The sequence below is a fragment of the Chamaea fasciata genome, unplaced genomic scaffold (assembly GCF_029207755.1).
Source record: "Chamaea fasciata isolate MVZ Bird 193981 ecotype frontalis unplaced genomic scaffold, bChaFas1.0.hap1 SCAF_18, whole genome shotgun sequence".
NCBI classification, from domain to species: Eukaryota; Metazoa; Chordata; class Aves; order Passeriformes; family Sylviidae; genus Chamaea; species Chamaea fasciata.
In genome coordinates, this window is record NW_027094103.1 from 10,835,116 (window position 1) to 10,855,007 (window position 19,892).

The following is a 19,892-nucleotide window of genomic DNA, read 5'->3' on the forward strand; positions in this document are numbered from 1 at the left end:
GCGCAATTCAGATAATTGAACCCAGAGGGGCCGTGTCCCAGCTGATCAGAGCTCTGTGAGACGCAGGGTTTGGCTCAGATCCTTGACTCTGTTTAACTGTAAGAGAGCACACTGCTGTGAAGTTTAAAGGGATTCAGCTTGAGTGGGGTTTGCATCTGCTCCCAGGTTTCAAACAAATGCACTTTGCAAACCTTCATCCTCATCATCCACAGAAGTAGAAGGCCGGATTCTCTTCTGATCTCCCGCTGAGGCAGCTTCAGGTGGCTCCTTTCTTTTCACCTGAACAAAAGACACGATTAGCATTTCTGAAAGTTTAGAAACAGCAGAAATCAACTTCTTAAGCAAATTGCCACTTCTTTACTTTGCCGTGGTCACTTACAGCAGAAACCAGAGGCCACTTCCCAGCTCTTGATCTCTTTATTTGCTTGCAAACAGAATTTCACTCTGAATGAAACTCTACCCCTTCAATTTGCATGAAAACACCCTGGGTACCAGCATGGTGCATGTCATCACCTGGTACTTTGAGGATGACAGAGAAAATTCTTGACAAATCCATGTGTCTGAGATTGTAACAGAACAGAAAGAGGGCCTAAGTGCATCTTAAGAAACCACAAAGCAAGTTTTACTCTAAGTAAAGACTTAGAGAATCTCTCACCCCAAACCTTTACTTGCACCTTCTGTGCATTCAAAAATCCTAATTTCAGGGAAGCTCTCTACACTCCCCTACCCCACACTTCTCTTGAGATACTTTTAATTTCTTATGCAAATGCTTTTCAAAACAGATACCCTGTGCTTCTGAGGAGACAGAGTTTAAGCAAACTTCAGGTGAGACTCAGCTGCCAAATCATGAGAGATTCCAACCAAAACAGTAACTGTGTAAAGCACTATGAGCACACGTGTATTTTTAAGATCCTGCTGAAACGCTGTGTCCTAAACACAGGCAAAGGTCCCCTTTCCCTTGCAGAGCAGGGAGATCCTCCAGAGACAATTCACACAAGTGGAGGACGAAAAGCTAAGGGAACAGAGGGTCCTTGCTCTGGTCCTGGGGGGTCAGAGGCAACCCCCTGAATGAACACAGAGTGGGGTGAACACCCTGAGGGCTCTGGGGGACAAACCTAGTGAGGTCTGTCCTCCTAAGGCTCCTCTCTGGGGGATGTCAGCATAAGGAAGAGAGGTTTTTGTTTTCACCTTGAAGGATGGCAGCCGGATGGCCCCTCGTAACCCAATGCCCAAACCGATTGCCTCATATCCCAGCCCTTCTCCTTTGTTCCAGTTCTCCAAAAGACAAGAGGCCATTCGATCCTTCGGCTTTGGTTTTTCCTCCAGTTCCCCTCCAGACTTCACTGGAGTGAGAGACGCCTGCAAGAGAGAAAGCGCATTTGAGAGGGGAAGTTTCTTGGGAAGGACACAAAGTCTGGAAACCATTAAGACAGTTGAGGTTTGGGAAATATCACTGCCCTGCCCAGGCATCAGTTTCTTTGAAGGCATCTGAAGGTGCCCCACGCCTGAAAGGAAATAGAGCTGCACAGAATAATACAAATAACTTGAGCGTGCTTTAGGCAAGTCAGCCCAACAATTTGTTATCTTCCTTTGCTAACCCACATAACTGAAAGCAACTCCAGACCTTCCAGTTGGGAACACCTTCCTTCTGTTGAGTGTAAGGCCAAATATAGTGCATCAAAAATCACACACATCCCTGTGTTTCCTTAGCAACCACAGCCCAAGTCCACAAAACCTGTCAGAAGCCTCCAGTCCTGGGAACAGGAACACAAAAATATTTGGGCAAAACACCAAAGGGTCTACAAAATAGACACGCAGCCTCAACAAATCCTTTTTCACCAGAGCTGAGATGCAAAGGAAGAGCAGGAATTCAGACCTCTGCAGCTGTGGAGAGGTGGACGAGCCAGGAGAATGTCACACAGACACTTCAAGCTGAATATTCATATTTTGTTTTCTGTAAAAGCAGGCAACTTGTTCCTGAGAAGGAATGCTGTCCCAGCCTAATGCCAGGGGTGCCCAGTCCTAGCAGAAAGGAGGCTCTGAAATCTGTGAGGTTTTCCTCCACTCAACAGTAACACGTGCCCTGGGGCAGAAATGGTTCTGGCATCTCTGTTTCTGGACAGAAAGCACACGTGATTTTTCCATGCAGCAATTTCATATTTTCAGTTACACTGCTCACATCCAACATAACCTGTGGCAAGCTGCTGTGATACAGTCAGCTTCCCTTCCCAAAACTGCTTATAAATCCCAGGTGAGGGAAGAACACCCCAAATCCAGTCATAACTTAGGATGTAAAAGAGCCTGAATATCTGCCTCAACTCGCTTCTGCTCCTTCACCGCAGATGTCTGGTTTAAAAACATTTCTTCAGCATCTCAGTTGCTGTTTTTGCACCTATTTGCTGGATCTGTTTCCTTTATTGCCCTGGAAACTCAGAGGCCTCCTCCAAGACTGTCAGCACACACTTGCTGGCAGAAGAAAAGCTCTGAGCATTAGTCGGGAGGAGAGGAACGGGGATTCTGCTGCACGTCACGCCAGCCAGCCCTAAGCCACAGCAAATTACACTGTCATAAAACAGCTGTTAAGCAGCAGCATTACCAACCCCTCCAGAAAGCCAAGGAGCTCTCCCAGGCACCAGAGTTAACACGCAAGTGGTTTACAAAAACAGGTGGTGAGGATACTGCTCTGAAAACTGACATCTGAAACAGATCTACCTGCAGGTTGTGGTTTGCTTTGTTATTTTTACAGTAATTCACTGCAATGGTAATTTTGAGGCTTGCATTAACCTTTCTGTAGGTGTTAGGGTTTTTGGGTAGTGACAAATTCACCACGCATTAGATCACAGAGCTGTTTGCCGGCTGAGGTACACTTCAAATTGGGTGAGAAAAGGATCAGAGGATTCATGCAAAGCTGTTTTCTCAACTAAACCCTGGAATTCTTTGTGCATTTGGCCAATGTTCAGCTTTTGAGTTAATTGCTGCTTTGTACATGCACTGGGGAGGGGGCAGAACTGGAAATACTCACAAATCTCATTGCACAAAGTGGGGAACACAAAACAGAGGCTTGGTGATTTCAAACACTCCTCTTGCATCTGACCTTAGTTTTTCGGAGCTAAATTCCAGCTTCCTCTTGTACATAACAATTTAGGGGTTTGGGTTTTTTAAAGTCAGCTCCAGACCCCTCTGCTGACCCCACACAAGCACTGAGAACAGCTTTCCCCAGGACAGAGCGTGTGAAAACTCACTTTTGCCAGACGCTCCTTCTTGTCCCACCAGTCATCAAACGCCCGGAACGCCACCACTTCGACCATCTTGCGGTTCAGGTCCCTTTTCATGATGGCCTTTAGTTCCTTCACAATGACCAGCAGGACTCCATCCACAGTGGCTTTGTGGGGATCTTCCTTCTTGGGCTCATAACCCGGGGGTGGAACCGAGGGGTCAAACTTGGGCAGCGGCGGCCACTGCTGCCCGCGGGCGAGAGCGGCTCCCATGGAGAACGGGCGGTAGGGAGGGAGATTCACAAACTGCATCCTGCCCGTCATGAAAGGTGGATACTGGTACGTGTTCTGCGCCTGCATCATGCGGCTCAGCATCTGGGTTTGCATCTGGAAGGACATGGGCATGCCACCCCACTGGTTGCCCAAGACGCTGATCATATCCACCTGCATGACCGGGAACATGCCGGGGTGGAAGGGGGGCAGCGGGGGCAGGATGTGAGGCGGAGGGACCCCGGGCGGGGCGGGCAGCGGCGGCGGGGGCACGGTGACGGCCGGGTGGGTGGGTGGCGGCGGCGGGGGCAGCGGAGGGGGCATCGGGAAGCCTGGCTGAGGTGGTGGAGGAGGAGGAAGAGGAGGGAATCCCGGCGGTGGCAGCGGGGGGATGGACGGGGCCATGACGGCCGTGTTGCTGACGGAGGAGTTCACCACAATGGTTTTGGCACATTCCGCGCTGGTGATGGGCGCAGGGTTGGTCTCGTCGTCAGAGATTTCCATGTCCTCCCCTGAGGAATGCTGACCCTGCCACAAAAGAGAGAGAAAAGGTGATGAGCACATTCTCTCTACATTAAATACCACAGCGCTGGGCTGCTTCAAACAAAAGATAAGTTTAACACACATTTTAATTGGGAAGGGAGAAAAGCGAGCGATGTTCTGAAAAGACAGGGCCCACTGAGCAGCTGGTGCCTATTGAAGCTTTTCTCTTCCGTGTCAGACCTCAGGAATCAGAGAGGTAAAAGCTTTCTAAAAGAGCATCAGCACCAACTGAACAAAACCCTCGGCTTCCATGCAGCAGGAGGAATTGCTCCCAGGCTTGGTGAAATACACACAATCCAAACATCCTTCGCTGCAAGACACATTATCTCTGATTTGCATCTAGTACTCCTAGGTACATTGCACTGTGAGTTTTTATTCCTTGCTTTTTCCATGCACAAATAATTACCCTGTTTTTAAATTACAATCCCTGGCTCAATTGCTGTCAGCTACTAACCTCTAATTGTGGAAAGACAATACCTCCACATGGCTGCTGCTACAAAAAGCTGTCTTGACTAGACCACAGCAATTCACATGGGAAAAAAAGAACCCCATATCTGCTTAAATTGCTTTTAAACATCAAAGCCATAAATGCTGGGATTCAAAGACATAGCCTATGTCATGCTTTGGGACAAAATGAATACTTTACTAGCCACAAGAAATACAGACTTGTAGAAAATGCTAAAACTACGTCTTACCTCTGCTGCCAAAGGGATGGGAACTGGATTAAAACAGAGGGTGCCAGCTTGCTCTGAAGTCTCAAAGCTGCCTGACTAGGTCTTGCACAAAAGAAAAGTCTCAGGAACTACCTCCATCCTCAACAGCACATGGTCACACCTGCACACCGTGTCCTACAGACACTTCAGTCCTCAAGGTGTCTCCAGCACCAAGAATCCACAGGCATGACTGTCACATCCCTCAGGTACTGAAACCCTGATACGAAATACAGCAACCAAATACTGCTGGAAGACATACCCACAGGGTGACAGTTTATCTCAGAAACATGAATGGGGCTGATCTCTGACTAGAGTGACGACAGCAGACAGGACAGAGTCCCTGTAACCTCCAAACATGTCTCACATTGCCGATGTCAGTGAGGAGGTGAGGAGCCCCCCGTGTCCCCCAGCACAGCCCAGGGCACAGCAGGGATGCTCCTCCTGGCCAGCGCCCTCTCGCTGCCCTGGGAGCCAGGGAGAGATCACCATCCAGTGCTTCTCTCACAATCCTGGCAAGAGTTCTGGAACCTGCTGGCTGTTATCAGCCAAATTTGACTGCAGAGACCAAAAATATTTATTATTTGCTCCACATTGCGTGCCAGCAGGTGCCTTTTCTGATTGCTCTCCTACCAGTCTCCCAAGTGTGAAAGGAAAGAGCAGTATCAGACACTGGAGAACCTGGAAGTTCTGGGAAGAGCTGCTGAGAAGCAGACTTTGTTGGTAGTTTTCACACTGAAGCCGCTGTGATTTGATTCTTAACCTGTGAATTTCTTACTGGGGTGTGCAAACAAAAGCAGGAGCAGCTGAGTTGACTCTGCTACAAACTGTCACTGTGTGAAACTGAGCAACCACAACTATCCAAATCACTCCAAATGTTTCCCGTTTTATCAAAGGTCATCTCTGCTACAGCAGCTACCACCAGAGAGCAGGCTGAGCACGATGCTTGCAACAGCAGCTGTGCAAATCCTCCAGTCCTGGCACCTCCCCTCGCCCCGGCTTCCTCGCATTCCTGTGCTGCAGCACGAACTCAGCGCCTCCCGCAGCGCCGGGGTCACCCCCAAAAAGCCACTCGCAGTTTTAGTGCCCAAAATGCCCAACAAGGAGACACCATTCACCTGGCAAACCCCGAGCAAGAGCTATTGACCCCTGGTAATGGTGATGGAGAGGGGACTCCCCTGTAGTCAGAGTCACTTCAGTGCGTCTGTGCATGCAGGGAGAACTCCGAGGGCTGTTTGGTAAACTCTGAAATGAGCAGCTAAAAAAGAAGGAGAGGTGATAACCCACTGCACTCAAGTCTTTCCAAAGCCCAGTTGTATCATGCCCTTGAGCTGCCCACATCTGGCTCACACTTCTCAGCGGGTCTCACACCCTGCATCCTCTCTCCAGCTGCTCTATTGCGGTCACGTCCCACGCCGAGGATGCCGGGGAATAAAAGGACATTCTGCAGTTTCAACTACTGCAGCTCCAGTGAAAGGAGCAGAGGAAGAGCAAAAAGGACGACTGTGGCAGGTGTAAACAAGATTCCTGTGAAACAGACCCTGGTTTTCACTGAGTGCACACAAAAGGCCCTGTTAAAAGCACTGGCTCCAATTGCAAACGCTGGATGATGCTAAAGGTCGGCACTGGATAGAAAGCCAGGAGTGTTCAGGCTACCAAAGACAGACAAAATCAGCTTCAAGTTCACATTCATCTCATCTGATGGGACATGGAGAAAAGTCACCTCATGAGGCCTCAGGGGAGGCCAGCACTGAGCAGTGTCAAGGCACAGATTCTCCTCAGCCCGTCCTGCAGGACCTTGCACCCTCCCAGAGCCCTCATCCTCCCATCCTGGAGCACCAGCAGCCCCCAGCCTGTCCCAGCCAGTCCTGCCACACGGGATTTGTGTGCTCCTGCCCATCACCCAGAGCCCACTGCCATCCACAGCAGCCTCTCCTCAGCCTCAGTACCAATGAGTCCTGCCTGATAAATGAGGCTGGTTTTCCCTCTTGAAGGAAACATCACATAGAAGAGCCAGTCCTGAAATTGCAGAGAGGTGGCAGGACTAGCAGGATTCCATGCTTTAAGGGCACAGAGCTTCCTTCATCCATACATGCATTAATTTTTACTAAAGCTGAAATGAGAATTGCTAAAGCAATAACCAGTGTGTGAAAGATTGAAAGATTTTTTTTTTTTTTAACTTTTAGTGCTCAGATGGGTCTACAGGAAGCAACAACAGATTCCCTGCTTCCTACAATGTTGGGCTGACAAGTCACCTCCACTTGCACAATGCACACAGTCTGTGCTGCAGTTTTATCCCAAGCAAGACGGATAGGGAGAGAGGAGGAGATTAAATGGCAAGGGAGAAAAGGATCAGAAAAGGCACAGGGGGTAGGGTGAAAGAATCACAAGGTTAGGAAAGAGGTCAAACCAAAAGAAGATCATCTACAAGGATGTCTTTAAAGAAAGTTAAGAGAAGCAAATATTTAAAGCGAATGACTTTCCTATAACTGCTCATATCTGAGGGGGAAAAATGTAGGCACCAAGTGAAAGAGATCAAGGTACAGATAGAAAAACCAAGGGGAGACATAGAAAGATCTTCTGTTATTTGAATTTCTTTTCATTCACCTGTCTGAACCTGGATTTACTATGCCTGCTACCAAATACCTCTCAGGGTAGAGCTGAAAAGCACCTGTGCTGTCCTCTCAAAGGAACTGCCTTCTAGCTGGCCTCCCTTTGCTCTCACAAGCAGAAAAAAGTGAGCTGATAGATGACATACATACTGCTATGAGAATGTCACGGCCATCACTGTCAAAAAAAACCTGTGTCAATCAGCCCCAGAGTTCACCTGCCTGTTTCTGAGGTCACCTGGTACAATGCCACCAGAAAACCTCCCTTCAGCCCACTGAGAGAAAAGCCATTTCCAGCTAAATTAATTTGTGCTGCCATCTTTACTTTGAATTAATTAAATTAAGAGTTAGCAAAACAGGTATTTAATTATACGCATGACACATTTTTCCAAAGGTTCTTTAATGATGCAAATTTGTTGGGAGAGATTCATGTCAGCGTAACTGGTTATAAATGGCCTCATTCACTGTTCACCCAAAATGTTAATTGCCACCTTTAACACCAGCAGAGTGTGCAGAGACTCTTAAGTTAAATTAGGGAATATCCTGGGATGCCACTCCCTTCATCAGCTGGAATAGGGGCAGGGTAGAGCCACTGGCTACAGGGTATCAATCCCACCTCAGAGCCATACCCAGCATTTTGCGAGTAAATGTTAATACCTCCAGAGAAAAGAAACTGTATCTTAATATTTGCAGGCAGACCTGGCAGCTTCCAGATGTGAGGACGTCCATCCCCTGACCCAGAGGAGCACTGACACCACGGCAGTGATCGGGACCGTCACTGTACACTTTGTTCAGTACCTTCCAGACAGAGAAACTTCCACTTCCTTTTAAGAGGCCATCTGATAAAAGAATTTACTCAGAATTTCAGAACACATTTTGAACACCATGAGCTTACAGCTCATTTCGCTTTACCCGTTCTGCTGGGTACCAAGCTACTTATCTTTGAGGTAGGGAACCATGGCACTGAACATAGCAACTACTCTGGCATTACCTGGCTGAGCTCTGGTGCACCAAAATAATGAAATGCAGGATTGATGGCATTCAGCACACTACAAAGGCATTAGCCTTCATGCTTTTCAATAAAGCTAGAACTTTAAAGAAGAAGGGACCTTGGACAAAAAAGTTTTCCGAAGCTGGTCAAACAGTCATCACTTGGTTTTGGATTAAGTCCAAGCAAGGGTTGAAAAAAATTCACCAGGTTTTTTTTCACACTTTATCCTTACAAGAAAGCAGGGAAAGAAAAGCCTCCGGAGGTGAAGAGGAGAGAACAACTGACTGAAGAGGGTCATACACCAAGTCACTAACAGAGTCAAGAACAGGCTCCAGGTCCCTCTGACCTCCTATACCCCAACTCCAGCTGCCTCTCCACGCTGGGCTCACACCAGGCTCCTCACTGCCTGTGCTCTGTGTTTGACAAGGGAAACAGCCATGAACCCTGGGTGAAACCAGCTCAAATTCTCTAACACACAATTCTCTTCCCAGACTCCTTCAGCAGAGCACACTAGAGAGAAAGAGACATTTCAAACCTGCCACATTTCTTATGCCACCATCCAGAACAAAATCAAAGCCTGAGGTCACCAACCAGCCACCCACAGCTCTTCCTCCAAGACAACTTCACTGAAAAACTCCTTTCAAGTTTGGCCCAGAGAATCCCACCATTCACTCTGCTAACAGAGCAAACACCAAATACCTCTTGCAACCCAAAAACCTGCAAACCCAGCGAGGGCTTCAGTGAGTATTGCTTTGTTCATTTTAATCTGCTTTTAGCTTGCAGGTTCCCCGTTCCAGGCAAAGCACACGAGGAGGAGCCGTGGCTCTGACCTGCCCTACTGTCTTGCCAGGAGAGCAAGGCTCAGGCACGATGACACCAGAGGGACTGAGCGTTCACACCTCGCAGTGTCAGGCGTGAACAAGGCAGACTCTGCCCCTTATTTACGGTGCACGCAAGTATTTTTACTTTGCTGACCATAATTATAGCCCTGCCTCGGGAAGAACACGCACAAGGGCGGTGCTTTGCTGGTGGTGCAGATGGGGAGTACAGGAGGGCAGAACCACTCCAGGTGGTTTGCCAGCAGTCCAGCAGCAAAAACACAGAGCAAACTGCTGCCTGCACCTTCCCGGGTGAGCTTTCCAAGCTGGTCAGGTCACTGTGCTGTCCCCAGTGCCTGTGGTGGCTCGTGGTGGCCAGCCCGCCACCACCGCAGCCTGGATTGCAGCTGGAATCAAGTTGCTGCCTCCTCCCCGTGGGTTAGTCAGGTCTTTCCACCTCCTCTGGGCAGCTGAGAGAGCTCCCGTCCTCCTGCTGCAGTCAGAGCCCACAAGGAAAACCAGAGCAGCTTTTAATTTGAACAACTTTCTGGTGTTTGCACTGTAATAAAATGCCCAGCTCAGTAATTGGCAAATGGAAAGATTTACATATTACAAATCAGTGATTATAACATATCTCCAGCAACATGTGATTCTGCCTCTAGAAAAAAGAAGACTGCAAGGTTTTTATGCAGTGATACATTTATACAAAAGCTGTAAACACACAGATCAGAGTGATGGACTCAGTGCTGTGTCCCATAAAAAGGGGCACCAAAAAGGAACAGGGACTTCTCACAGAAGGAGAGACACTCCTTGGATGTTTTTGATTCTCTAGTACCAATTGCTAAAGTACCTCTCACTATCTGAAACAGAGAATTCAAGCTCTCTGTGATGACAATATCCCACCTACCACACACACTGTGTTGGCTCAGGTTGTGTTTTGGTCTGGTACTTACTTGCAGCACTTCTTTGGCACAGGCAATGCTCCCCACACCTACAGGGCTGCCCAACAAGTAAAACAAGTGACAATAATATCCAAGTGCTCGCTGTAAACAAACAGCACTGCAAACACCAGCCCAATTTAGGCCACTTACTTTCCTTCCTAAGGCCAAGAGGGAACTTTGAGTTGGTATCTCAAACCACAGAAGGAATTGGAATTCCCTGGAAGACCCTGTTGGTCACAGAAGAAGGGGACAGGGGTGAGGAAATGCCATGTGCTCGCTTGTGTGTCATAATGTGCTCCATCAGGTCCCTAATTAGACCATCCTGCACACGGGGAGATGCCACAAGGAGGGATTTGGAAGGGTGCAGGGAAGCAGCCCAACTGGGCTGTCAGTGTAGGGCAGGAAGGGCTCTTGAGAGGAGAAGGCACATGGGGCTGATGCTTACAAAGGGAAAAGCTCTCCTCACTCCCTTCCAGTATTTCCTGACACCAGGAACAGAAGTAAATTGACTTATGTTTTAAGGACAGCAGGAGAGCTGGACAGCTGCCCAAGAGCCCATGCCATCAGCAGAGAATCCAGTGAATCAAGATGACAAAACAAGCTAAAATGACTCCTGTAGGATGGACAGCGGTGCCAAAGAGCAGCCCAGCCTCATGCAAATCCACACCACACTTCCTGCAGGCCCTCACCTGCACTGAGCAGCTGAAATGGCTCTCAACACTTTGAGGCCCTGTTTCAGACTCCAGAGGGGATTATCCTGTCTCCCTGCAGGACAGTGGAATAACATTACATCTCCACGGAAAGGAACTGGGCAGTAGCTTAAATCTGTATTTCCCAAAGCAAAGCCCCTGGTGTGACACAGGGCTGTGAAATGGTCCACACAAAAAACCCACAAAAAATAGGAGAAAATTAATGCAATGATTGAACAGGGGGGTTCAGGCTGTTTGTACTTGACTGTACATAAGATCTCCAGTGGCTGTGGGAAATGATGCATGGATTCTTCCTTCCAGAAGTCAAAATAGATCCTGGAGTAATAAACACCCACCTAGGCAGTTGCTAGGCACTTCCACAAGGCTAACAACTTTGTTCATTCAGCAAATGGTGCAGGGAAGGAGAGACAAGTCTAGGTGAAGCAAGAAGACAGAGATGGAAAGCCCATGTGGTGCAGTCTGAGGTAAACAGATCTTTACTGATCCAGGAAAAAGACAACTTGAGGAATGTGATTCCCAGGGGGAGAACACTCAATCATCATTCAGTACTTTCAAAAATTCACTCTCTTGGCAAGACAGCACCACAGTCCAGTTTTCAATGTGGATTTCAAGAGCTCACTACAAGAGCTTCCCAGGACAGAAACCCTCAGAGCCAGAAATTAAGCCAGTGGGAAAACAACTGCCAGATCTGCCTCAGCAAAAATCCTGAAGAGATGAACTGGCAAAGAGAGCTAGGTTGAGTGGATTGCTCTGTTTGTTAGTAAGCAATCCACAAAAAAATGGCTTCATTCAGGTCTTTCTTCCTCCCAAGAGGAGGAGGCTCCAAACTGCAAACCTCATGGCATGTGATGTGGTTACACTGTTCCTGTCAGCAAGATCACCGAAGAAGGGATATCTGAAGCAGCCAGACATTACCTCTGGGCTTCCCATGCACCAGAGACTCTCTGGTGTCTGCAGGGAGAGGCCGACATAACATCCCTGGGGTCCGCATTCAGCAACGCCGAGACTGGAAACCTCCAGACACCCCGACTGCACAGATCTGAGCGGAGACAGACGTGAACACCCAACTGGGCAGGTCACAAAACACAGTGTGAGTGTGAGATGGGGAGTCCCTGGCCCCCAGCCCGAGCTCAGGGAGGCCTGGGCATGCCCCCATGCGAGGCTGGCCTGGACAGTGGCCCCTCCTGCATTATGTGGACAAATCCGAAGTGGCAGGGCGAATGTGTGCCAATTCAGGGGCAGCGTCATGTGGCCACAGGGTTTTTCATCACACATGAAACACCCTAAAATTGGATTTACCATCTCATGGAACCATGGCCTTTTCCTTCAAGTCTTAAGTAGATCTTATTAAAGAGGAAAAAAAAAAAAAAAAAAAGGGTTTCTTTATGAGGGAGGAGGAGGAGGTAGGGAAAAGGAAGGAGGAAAAGAGAGGGGTGTTAACACTGGGAAGCCATGTAACAAGGCAGGCTCTTTCCACGGCAATGGTTGTTCTGGTTTCCCTATTTTAGACGGGGGGGAAGGGATGGCTGAAGAGCTATTTGCAATCTGACTTCAAAGGCTTTAGTCGGCTGGGAAGCTAAGTCATGCATAAAAGGATGGTAGAGTGGCAAGAAAATACCCCCTACAGATAAATTAGTCAGGGAATGTTCTCTGCTTCTCCCAAAGACTATCATACAGCCAGACTGGCTTTACCCAGGTAAAGCCCTTTGCAGACAGCAGGTTCAGTGATGCAGAGTTCTGAGAACTAACCAACCAAACCCAACGGAGGAACTGAACAGTCTCTCTGAAAAACAGAAAGGCACTGGTCCACGTGCAATGGGCTCCTCTGTCATTTTCTGCCACCTCGGCTATTGTTTTATTCTAAGGTCTGTCCACACACAAAAGATGCAGAGCTCAAGGCAGCATCCCCTTATCCAAGGATGCAAAGAAAAGCAAGGAATTCAGAAGAAATCACACTGTACACAGAGAACTCACTTCCCAGGTGATTCTGTTACGCTGTCTTGCTCTTCACACTGGTGTGCAGAAGTGCACCCACATTTCTAAAGAAGGTACTTTGCAATCAAAGATAAAGGGAACTGGCAACATTAGATCAGAGTCCATCTATAAGTAAAAAACCCCCACACTACCCTGCAATAACTGCATGTGCAGAGTACACAAATCCCTCACAGGTCAGTGCCAGGCAGGAGCTCACATGCCAGCCCCTGACCTCATCCCCATACTTCAACCTTGGGTCAAACGGAGCCATGAACTCAGATCTTGCTACCAAGAGGGTGATAAGAAAGGAGATAAGCATGGAAAACAGTCTAGCTCCCCAGCTGATAGCAGCCTGTTGAAGAATAGGTTGTACACATGCTGTATTTAAACAGTTCTAATCAGCACAACTAGGCCAGTTTGATACTCTTCCCCTTTTACACAGTACTACTGACTGTGTGTATCCTTGAGGATCTGAAATCACGTGCCTGTCACGGTTATGGCAGCATTTCAGGGTCCTGTTCAGTGCTCTCTGCATTTCAGTGTTAGTACCAACAGTGGTTTCATTTGCTAGACCTGCACGTCCCCAATGCAACCTGCGCAACACTGAGTGTCCTCAAGAAGGGAGGGCAGAAATGAAGGAGTTTTGGGTCTGGAAGGAGAATGGGCAAAAGAAAAAGAGTTTTTGTTAGATCATTCATCAGTCTCATCCTTTAAGGCTCTCCTGCTCACTCCCATCTGCCCTCCACACTGCTCTCCTCCCAGCAGCTCTGTTCTAGCCCAGCACCAGCTTTTTGACAAGAAATATGCACCAAAGAGGGAACACACTGTTAATAAGGTCTTTAGGACCTTGTTATCATCCTAACTGCAGTCATGGTGGCTGCACGGTATGGTTTCAAACAAGGAAACCTGTGGCTTTATGTTCTGGAGACAGCCACCACCATCACCCCAGACAGGACAATAGGACATCTGCTGCTTTTCTGAATTCCCAGAAAAACTGCTGCAGAGAAGATGGTTCAGCCAGCCCACATGGCCTTGACTAACAAAAAGCATTTACCCACTCTGGACAAAGCCCCCACTGGAGGTGGCTCAAATGCTCTGGGTCTGCTGGGACACAGCCGTGGAGTGGCCCCAGGGGACGGGAGGCTCAGGACACACAAACCCTCCTTCACAGTGAGTCCTTCACAGCAGTGACCACAAGCCACGAGTGGCACCCTAATGAGCTTAGCAGCTCCTCATTTTCTGAGCATTACAACACAAACCTAACAAGTCCTTCCCAGCAAAGCAGTAGATGCATTAAAACCCAGCTAGACTGCAAGAGATGCTTCACTCTGAGGAGCCTATTTCCAGCAGCTGAGTAGATGTTCTTCCTCAAAAGTAAGGGTGAGGCCAGCCAGAAACAGTTCCCCTTTGGTAGTAACATTTCTCTTCCCTCTGGAGGCAGCTTGAATTTTTCACTGCTTTATTTCCTGCTTAGGTTTTTCTTCTCTTGCTGTACTCAGATTTAACCAAGTGTATGCAGTCAGAGAGGACAGAATCAGGCTCATCAATTGAGGAATGCAACATATTAATTTTAAAAAAAAATTCTTTTCCTAAACCAAAGAGCAAGAAATACCTCCAAGTTGTCCTTTTTCAAAACCTGCTCAGTTTTGAAAACGCAACTTTTTCTTCCTACCTCTCCCTTTGGGTAATAAAAACATAACCCTTGTGGCTGCCAACTGCTGGCTGACCCCTTAACAAAAATAATCCCTATCCAGGACATAACATTTCTCACGGCCTTCGAGAAGACACCAATCATTTCCTATCACACTATCCCCACTGTATGCAAAATAAATTGTAAAACCACAAGTGTTCTAAAGCACCAGAGTGGAAACACCCCCCAGCTGGGCTGCATTCCCACTGCCATTTGTGCAGGCATAAAATATGCAAAAAAGAGAGGAGAGGTAAAGTGTGCTCATTTCCCCACCTGTCCCCTAATTAGCAAGCAGGAGGTTTAAACAAACACATGGAAACACTTTTCACCTAGAACAAAACTCAGCTGTGCACTGCACTGTCACAGGATACCGCACAGGAGTGCAGATGGGTTGAATAATGGATTTGATGTTTGTGGAAGGCAGGTCCAGCAGCAGCTACTGAGCTGAGAGCATTGCTAATCTGCTGGTCAGGAGGGACCCCAGGGGAGCTGCTGAGAGGCTGCTGCATGGCACCCACGGCGGACACAAAGGAAATAACCCCCAACAACACGGACGGCCAAGGAAAGGTAAGGATGTGCCTTTTCCTTGCTTACTCATGAAGTGTCTCCTGCTCTCTCGTGCAGCAGAGCTGTAATCAAGCCCTCCCACGGGTGACTGCTCAAGTGGAAGGGCAGCGTGTCCACGGCAGAGCCCTTCAGCAGCAGCCAGCACCGGGTGATCCATGTTCTGCTCCTCAGACCCACCATTCCAGCTCTCAGGCTCTTCTAGGCCCCCCCATGTTGGTGACACTCACTTTACTCACTTCTTTACTACCTGCTTTAAAGAGATCTGCAGAAATGCTCGAGAAGAGTGAAGCCCTGCAGCAGCTCACAGCAGCACAGCATCAGTGCAGCCCATTCCTGAGCAGGCACAGCTAAACCCCTCTCCATCACACAGCTCTTTATTTGTATTTTTAAAGCAGCATTCCTATTAGACTGGTTCATTAGTTTGAAGTTCTGTATGAAGTCTTAAAAAGGCAGGTTTACTATTTGAAGAGTTATGTGAAACAGTTGTGAGAAAAGGCACAAACCCAGGCAAACACAGCTCTGTGCTCATGCATTCCATGCCCTGTTCACTGATCCAGGTGGCCAGCTGGAAGGCACGGGCATCTTTTTTATTTTTTAAGCAGTTCTGCAGGAACAGCTGCTGTGGTGGTTTGCAGCTCATTGTTTATTACTTAGCACCCTTTGGCCTCAGCACCTTTTGAAGCACCAGAGCTGCACACAGTGGTTGTTGAATCACCCAGTTCCATCAACACATCTCACTGGACATGATACTAAAGTTGTGCCTCACTGACACAATTGCACTGTGCAACGCTCTTGATACCAGAGCTCAGGTAAATTAGTAAAAATGCCCCAAAAACTGACCCTTCTCTGCCTGCAGCACATGTGCCCCAGCAACAACCCAAGACTAAGTCATGCAACAAGGCTTCCTCAAGCTGAAGCCTGAACACCCAGCCCAGCAGGGTTCACAGCTGACTGCTGGTGCCCCCAGCACCACGCCAGCTCCCAGGGAATTTAAAAGCAACCCCAGCATCAGGACACCATCCTCCATCAGGGCTCTGCAGGGGCCAGGCTGCCCCTTGCCACCGAACCCTCACCACCTGCCTGCCTCTCACTGACCTGGAACAGAGCTCAGCCTTGCAAATCCATCTGCTGTTACCACTTCTCTGAGGTAATTTGGGAGACACATCCCACCTGACACTGTATTAACAAGCAAATAAATTTGCTGAGATTCCCTTGTCAAAATTCATCCTTTCACACACGTCTCCATGGCATACATTCCACTGGTAGATTGCCCTTCATGTATTACTGCAATTTGAATAATTTCATGCAGTATGAAGGATTTTCATATTTTCCAAGTATTTCTTTTTTCCTGACAGTAGCGAAATGCTTGTAGCACCATGATAACAGTTGCTCACATTTATCTGCATCCTTCAAAGACAATATTTCAATTATCTGCACTGGAAATCCTCAGCCACATCTGCCGACCAAAATGCCACATTTGGCAACAGCTTAGCAACGAGGACTGGATTGGGAAACAGTCCCCAGAGCCATGTGCCAACATCACACCAGCTCCTGCTTCCACCAAACAACACTGCTCTCACCTCAAATAAGTTTATTGTGTTCTGCCTAGGATACACAAGGCACCAGAAATAACAAGCTCCTTTGGGAAAAGAGAAATGTGGAAAGAAGCCACCTGCTTCAGCAATCTTTCCCCAGGCTCCACAGGGAATGTCTCCCTGGTGTGCAACACATGTTGATCCTGCACCACAGGAGGAGGACAGGCTGCTTGGACATAAGCATAAAACTGTATCTGCTCACTGCCAAGCACAGTTCTTGTGGAAAAGATCTGGATACAAGAGAGCAACTCCCACCCCACACCACCCACCAAGCAGCAGACATCAGATTCCTTGATCAGGACAGCAAAAAGGCCCAGGAGAAACAAAACCCCATCCGTCCTTGCTGTCACCCACCCTACACCATCCTCGTCCCCCGTCATCCCAAGGCTCTGTGCACTCAGTGGCACAAGGAATCTGGGCAGTGGTGAGCCTGAGGGCATCCCACCTTGAATGCCTGGAGGTGCAGGCAAGGAGGTGAGACAGGAAGGACTCGACCTTGGCAAGATCATCTTTGTTTCTCCTCTTCCTCCCCTCCTCACCATTCTCAGAGCCTTTTTCCTAACTTATCTCCCTGACTTACTGCCTGATAGAGAGAGAGAGAGAGAGATTGGGCAAAAGGCAGGTGAGCCGGTCAAAGGTGTGTGGTAATTGCACTCAGCACACTGTTATCAACTCCAGAGAAATACACAGTCCAAACACGGTGTTCAGAGCAGCCAGCAGCTCCAAACGCCGCTAAAAAGTGCTGAAGTTGAGGGAAAACTGGAAGGTGAGCTCCAGCTGTCTGACCCTTTGCAGGGGCACTGCTGCCAGCTCCGTGTCCGGGCGGTTTCGGTCCCGGCGCAGGCGGTGCCCCCCGTGCTCAGAGCCACCACCGGAGCCCAGGCCACCAACAACTTCCTCTGCTCAAACTGCTCCTACAGCAATACCCTGGCAGCAGCCAGAGGAGCAAACCTATTCCACCTATTCCAGCCTGGAGAGAAATGAGAAACCTCAATTTGCTGCCTGGCTATTTCCACTTCATGAGGCCTGTCTGCACTGCTGGAAATGTGTGAAAGCAGACGCTGACCTTATTTTAGCACTACGCAAATAAAAAAACATTTTTAGTTTTTTTTTTTTTTTTCTTTACTATTTTCTTTCTTCTTTGTCTTTTTTAAATATTTTGTTTTTAGGAGCACAAAATGTGAGCAGTATTTTGTCATGATGAATGGGCATTTCCAAAAGCAAGAACTGCACTTTCATAATAAATCCTGAGACAGCAGTAACATGTCTGGGTCAAAGGAGCCCTCGTGGGCAGGTCCGTGATGCACAGAGTTAACGATCTCCCAAGTTTCATTTTGAGTTCTGCCCCATCTTCACTAGGTATAAACAAATACCCCAAGCTGAAAATTAAAATTAACAGAAGCGGGGTGGCAAAGTCATGGGCCTCAAAATTGATGCAATATGGAAAAAGCATTCTACTGATGAACTGTATCTATTTAGAGGACTCCAGGAAAGGCACCAGCCAGCAGAAATTTGAATAAGAGCTCGTCTGCTCAGCGCTCTGTGTCAGACACAGACACATATAGAACACAGCGGCTGCTCCGGCATCTTCACAACCAGACCCAGAAATTAGTGCTGTTCTGGCGGCTGCCAGCACAATATGTTAACAGCAATTATTTTCTCAATATTTCTACTGATTACCTAACACACTGGCACGTTTTCTCAGTGTCACTGCATGTTGCAACACACGCCGCCATCCAGTAACTTGTCTGCATTCCCTTGGTCACTTTTCACAGCCATCAGATGCGAAATGCAACTGGAATGATAATGGGTTGGAGAAACTGTGAGGAAAATGTGTCACTTCAACGTGAGGCTTCACAGCCTGCATTTATGACATCTGAACATTCAATATCGTCACTGCTAAATCCTGAGTGTTGTAAAGAATAGGAAGAACTCTGTAAGCAGCAAAAGGAAGATGGACAATGGCTCTGTAACTGTGGCTGGTCTGCAGAGCTCAGATTTGCAGATATTATTCCACCATAAGTTATGTGCTCTGGTTAAACACTGTAATTTGGATCTAACTTCGCAGTGCAGGGGCATCTACAGATTACACAAACACAAAATAAACAATGCTCTACCTATTAACAAGCAGCTCAAGTATACACAGCCAGTCCACCAGGAACTGAAAATTTACAGAAAGTCACCGGTGGAGAAACAGAACAAACTGAGCTAGTGGTGAGAGTATTGTCAGCAACAGTGATTTGTAAAAAGGAATGGCAATGTCAGTTCTATCAGGTATGCAAAATGAAAAAGCCTCAAAGCCTTGGCCTGGTGTGAGAGCAAAAGAACCACTCAGCCTCCCAACCACAGCCTACTTTCTATTTTTCAGTTACACTCCAGAGCATTTCACCATTTCCAGCTCTGTTATCAACCAGAGACACATTCTCTCACTCTACTGGAGTCGTTTGGTATCCAAAAAAGCCAAACCACAAAGAGTCAAATGTTTTTCCAATTAGGTTTCCTTCCCCCCACAAGCACACACGCAGGAGGGGTGTATCATCAGGAATGCCAGGTGAATCCCATGCAATGCTGCTCTGAAAAACTGACACTGGGCTTGTTACCTCTTGCTGCTTCCTCTATCGAACATTTGTCTGGTCAAGCCCTCTGCTCTGCTAACCACTCTGCAAGCACTCCAAGAATCAAACCAGAGGCAAATATGAAAGTCAAAAGTGAAATACAACTTAGCAAAAACGAACAGACTCTTCTGCTTCATATAACTTTTGTAGGAGCAGCAGGTTGTCATGCGGTAAATGAATCAGTGTACAAAAAAGCAAGTCCCTGCCTGTGGTCTTCCAGCATCAATTCTGAAAAAAAAAAGGTAAAATAACAACCTGCACTTCCACTGCTCTGGGAGCCTGGACATCCTTGCCTTGGTCAGGTTATTAGGGAACTGATCCTCAGCATTCCTGGGAGGATGCAGGGCTGCAGTCCTGCCCCAGCCTGCTCCCTCCTCAGGACTCAGTGGCTGAACAGATCACTGAGCTCTCAAAGGGGCCAGTGTAGTGTCACATTTAAATCACCTTTTGAGGGATTTGTGTGCTGCCTTTCTCTTCTGAACAAGCTTAAACTCCACAAGATCCCCTGAAGTTCCTGTGGCTTCTCGCTGCTGCTGTGCGTGGGTCAGGGAGGGCAGAACTGAACCCACAGCTTAAGCAGTTCACTCTCATTTTAATTTCACAGGTTTAGCACGGCTGGTGTAATTCACATGTAAAACCACAGC

The 19,892-nt window shown here is 47.9% G+C and overlaps 1 protein-coding gene across 2 annotated transcripts in view; it reads right to left on the reverse strand.

The window, feature by feature from the left end:
- The window catches only part of SETD1B (SET domain containing 1B, histone lysine methyltransferase), a 47,770-nt gene that overhangs the window by 13,280 nt on the left and 14,598 nt on the right, over positions 1 to 19,892 (reverse strand). For both annotated transcript variants that reach the window (XM_066200103.1, XM_066200102.1), the window contains exons 7-9: positions 3,243 to 4,013; positions 1,189 to 1,359; positions 192 to 279 (exon numbers count right to left, since the gene is read on the reverse strand). In XM_066200103.1, the coding sequence (XP_066056200.1) occupies positions 192 to 279; positions 1,189 to 1,359; positions 3,243 to 4,013 (1,030 nt within the window). The remainder of the gene's footprint in view (positions 1 to 191; positions 280 to 1,188; positions 1,360 to 3,242; positions 4,014 to 19,892) is intronic.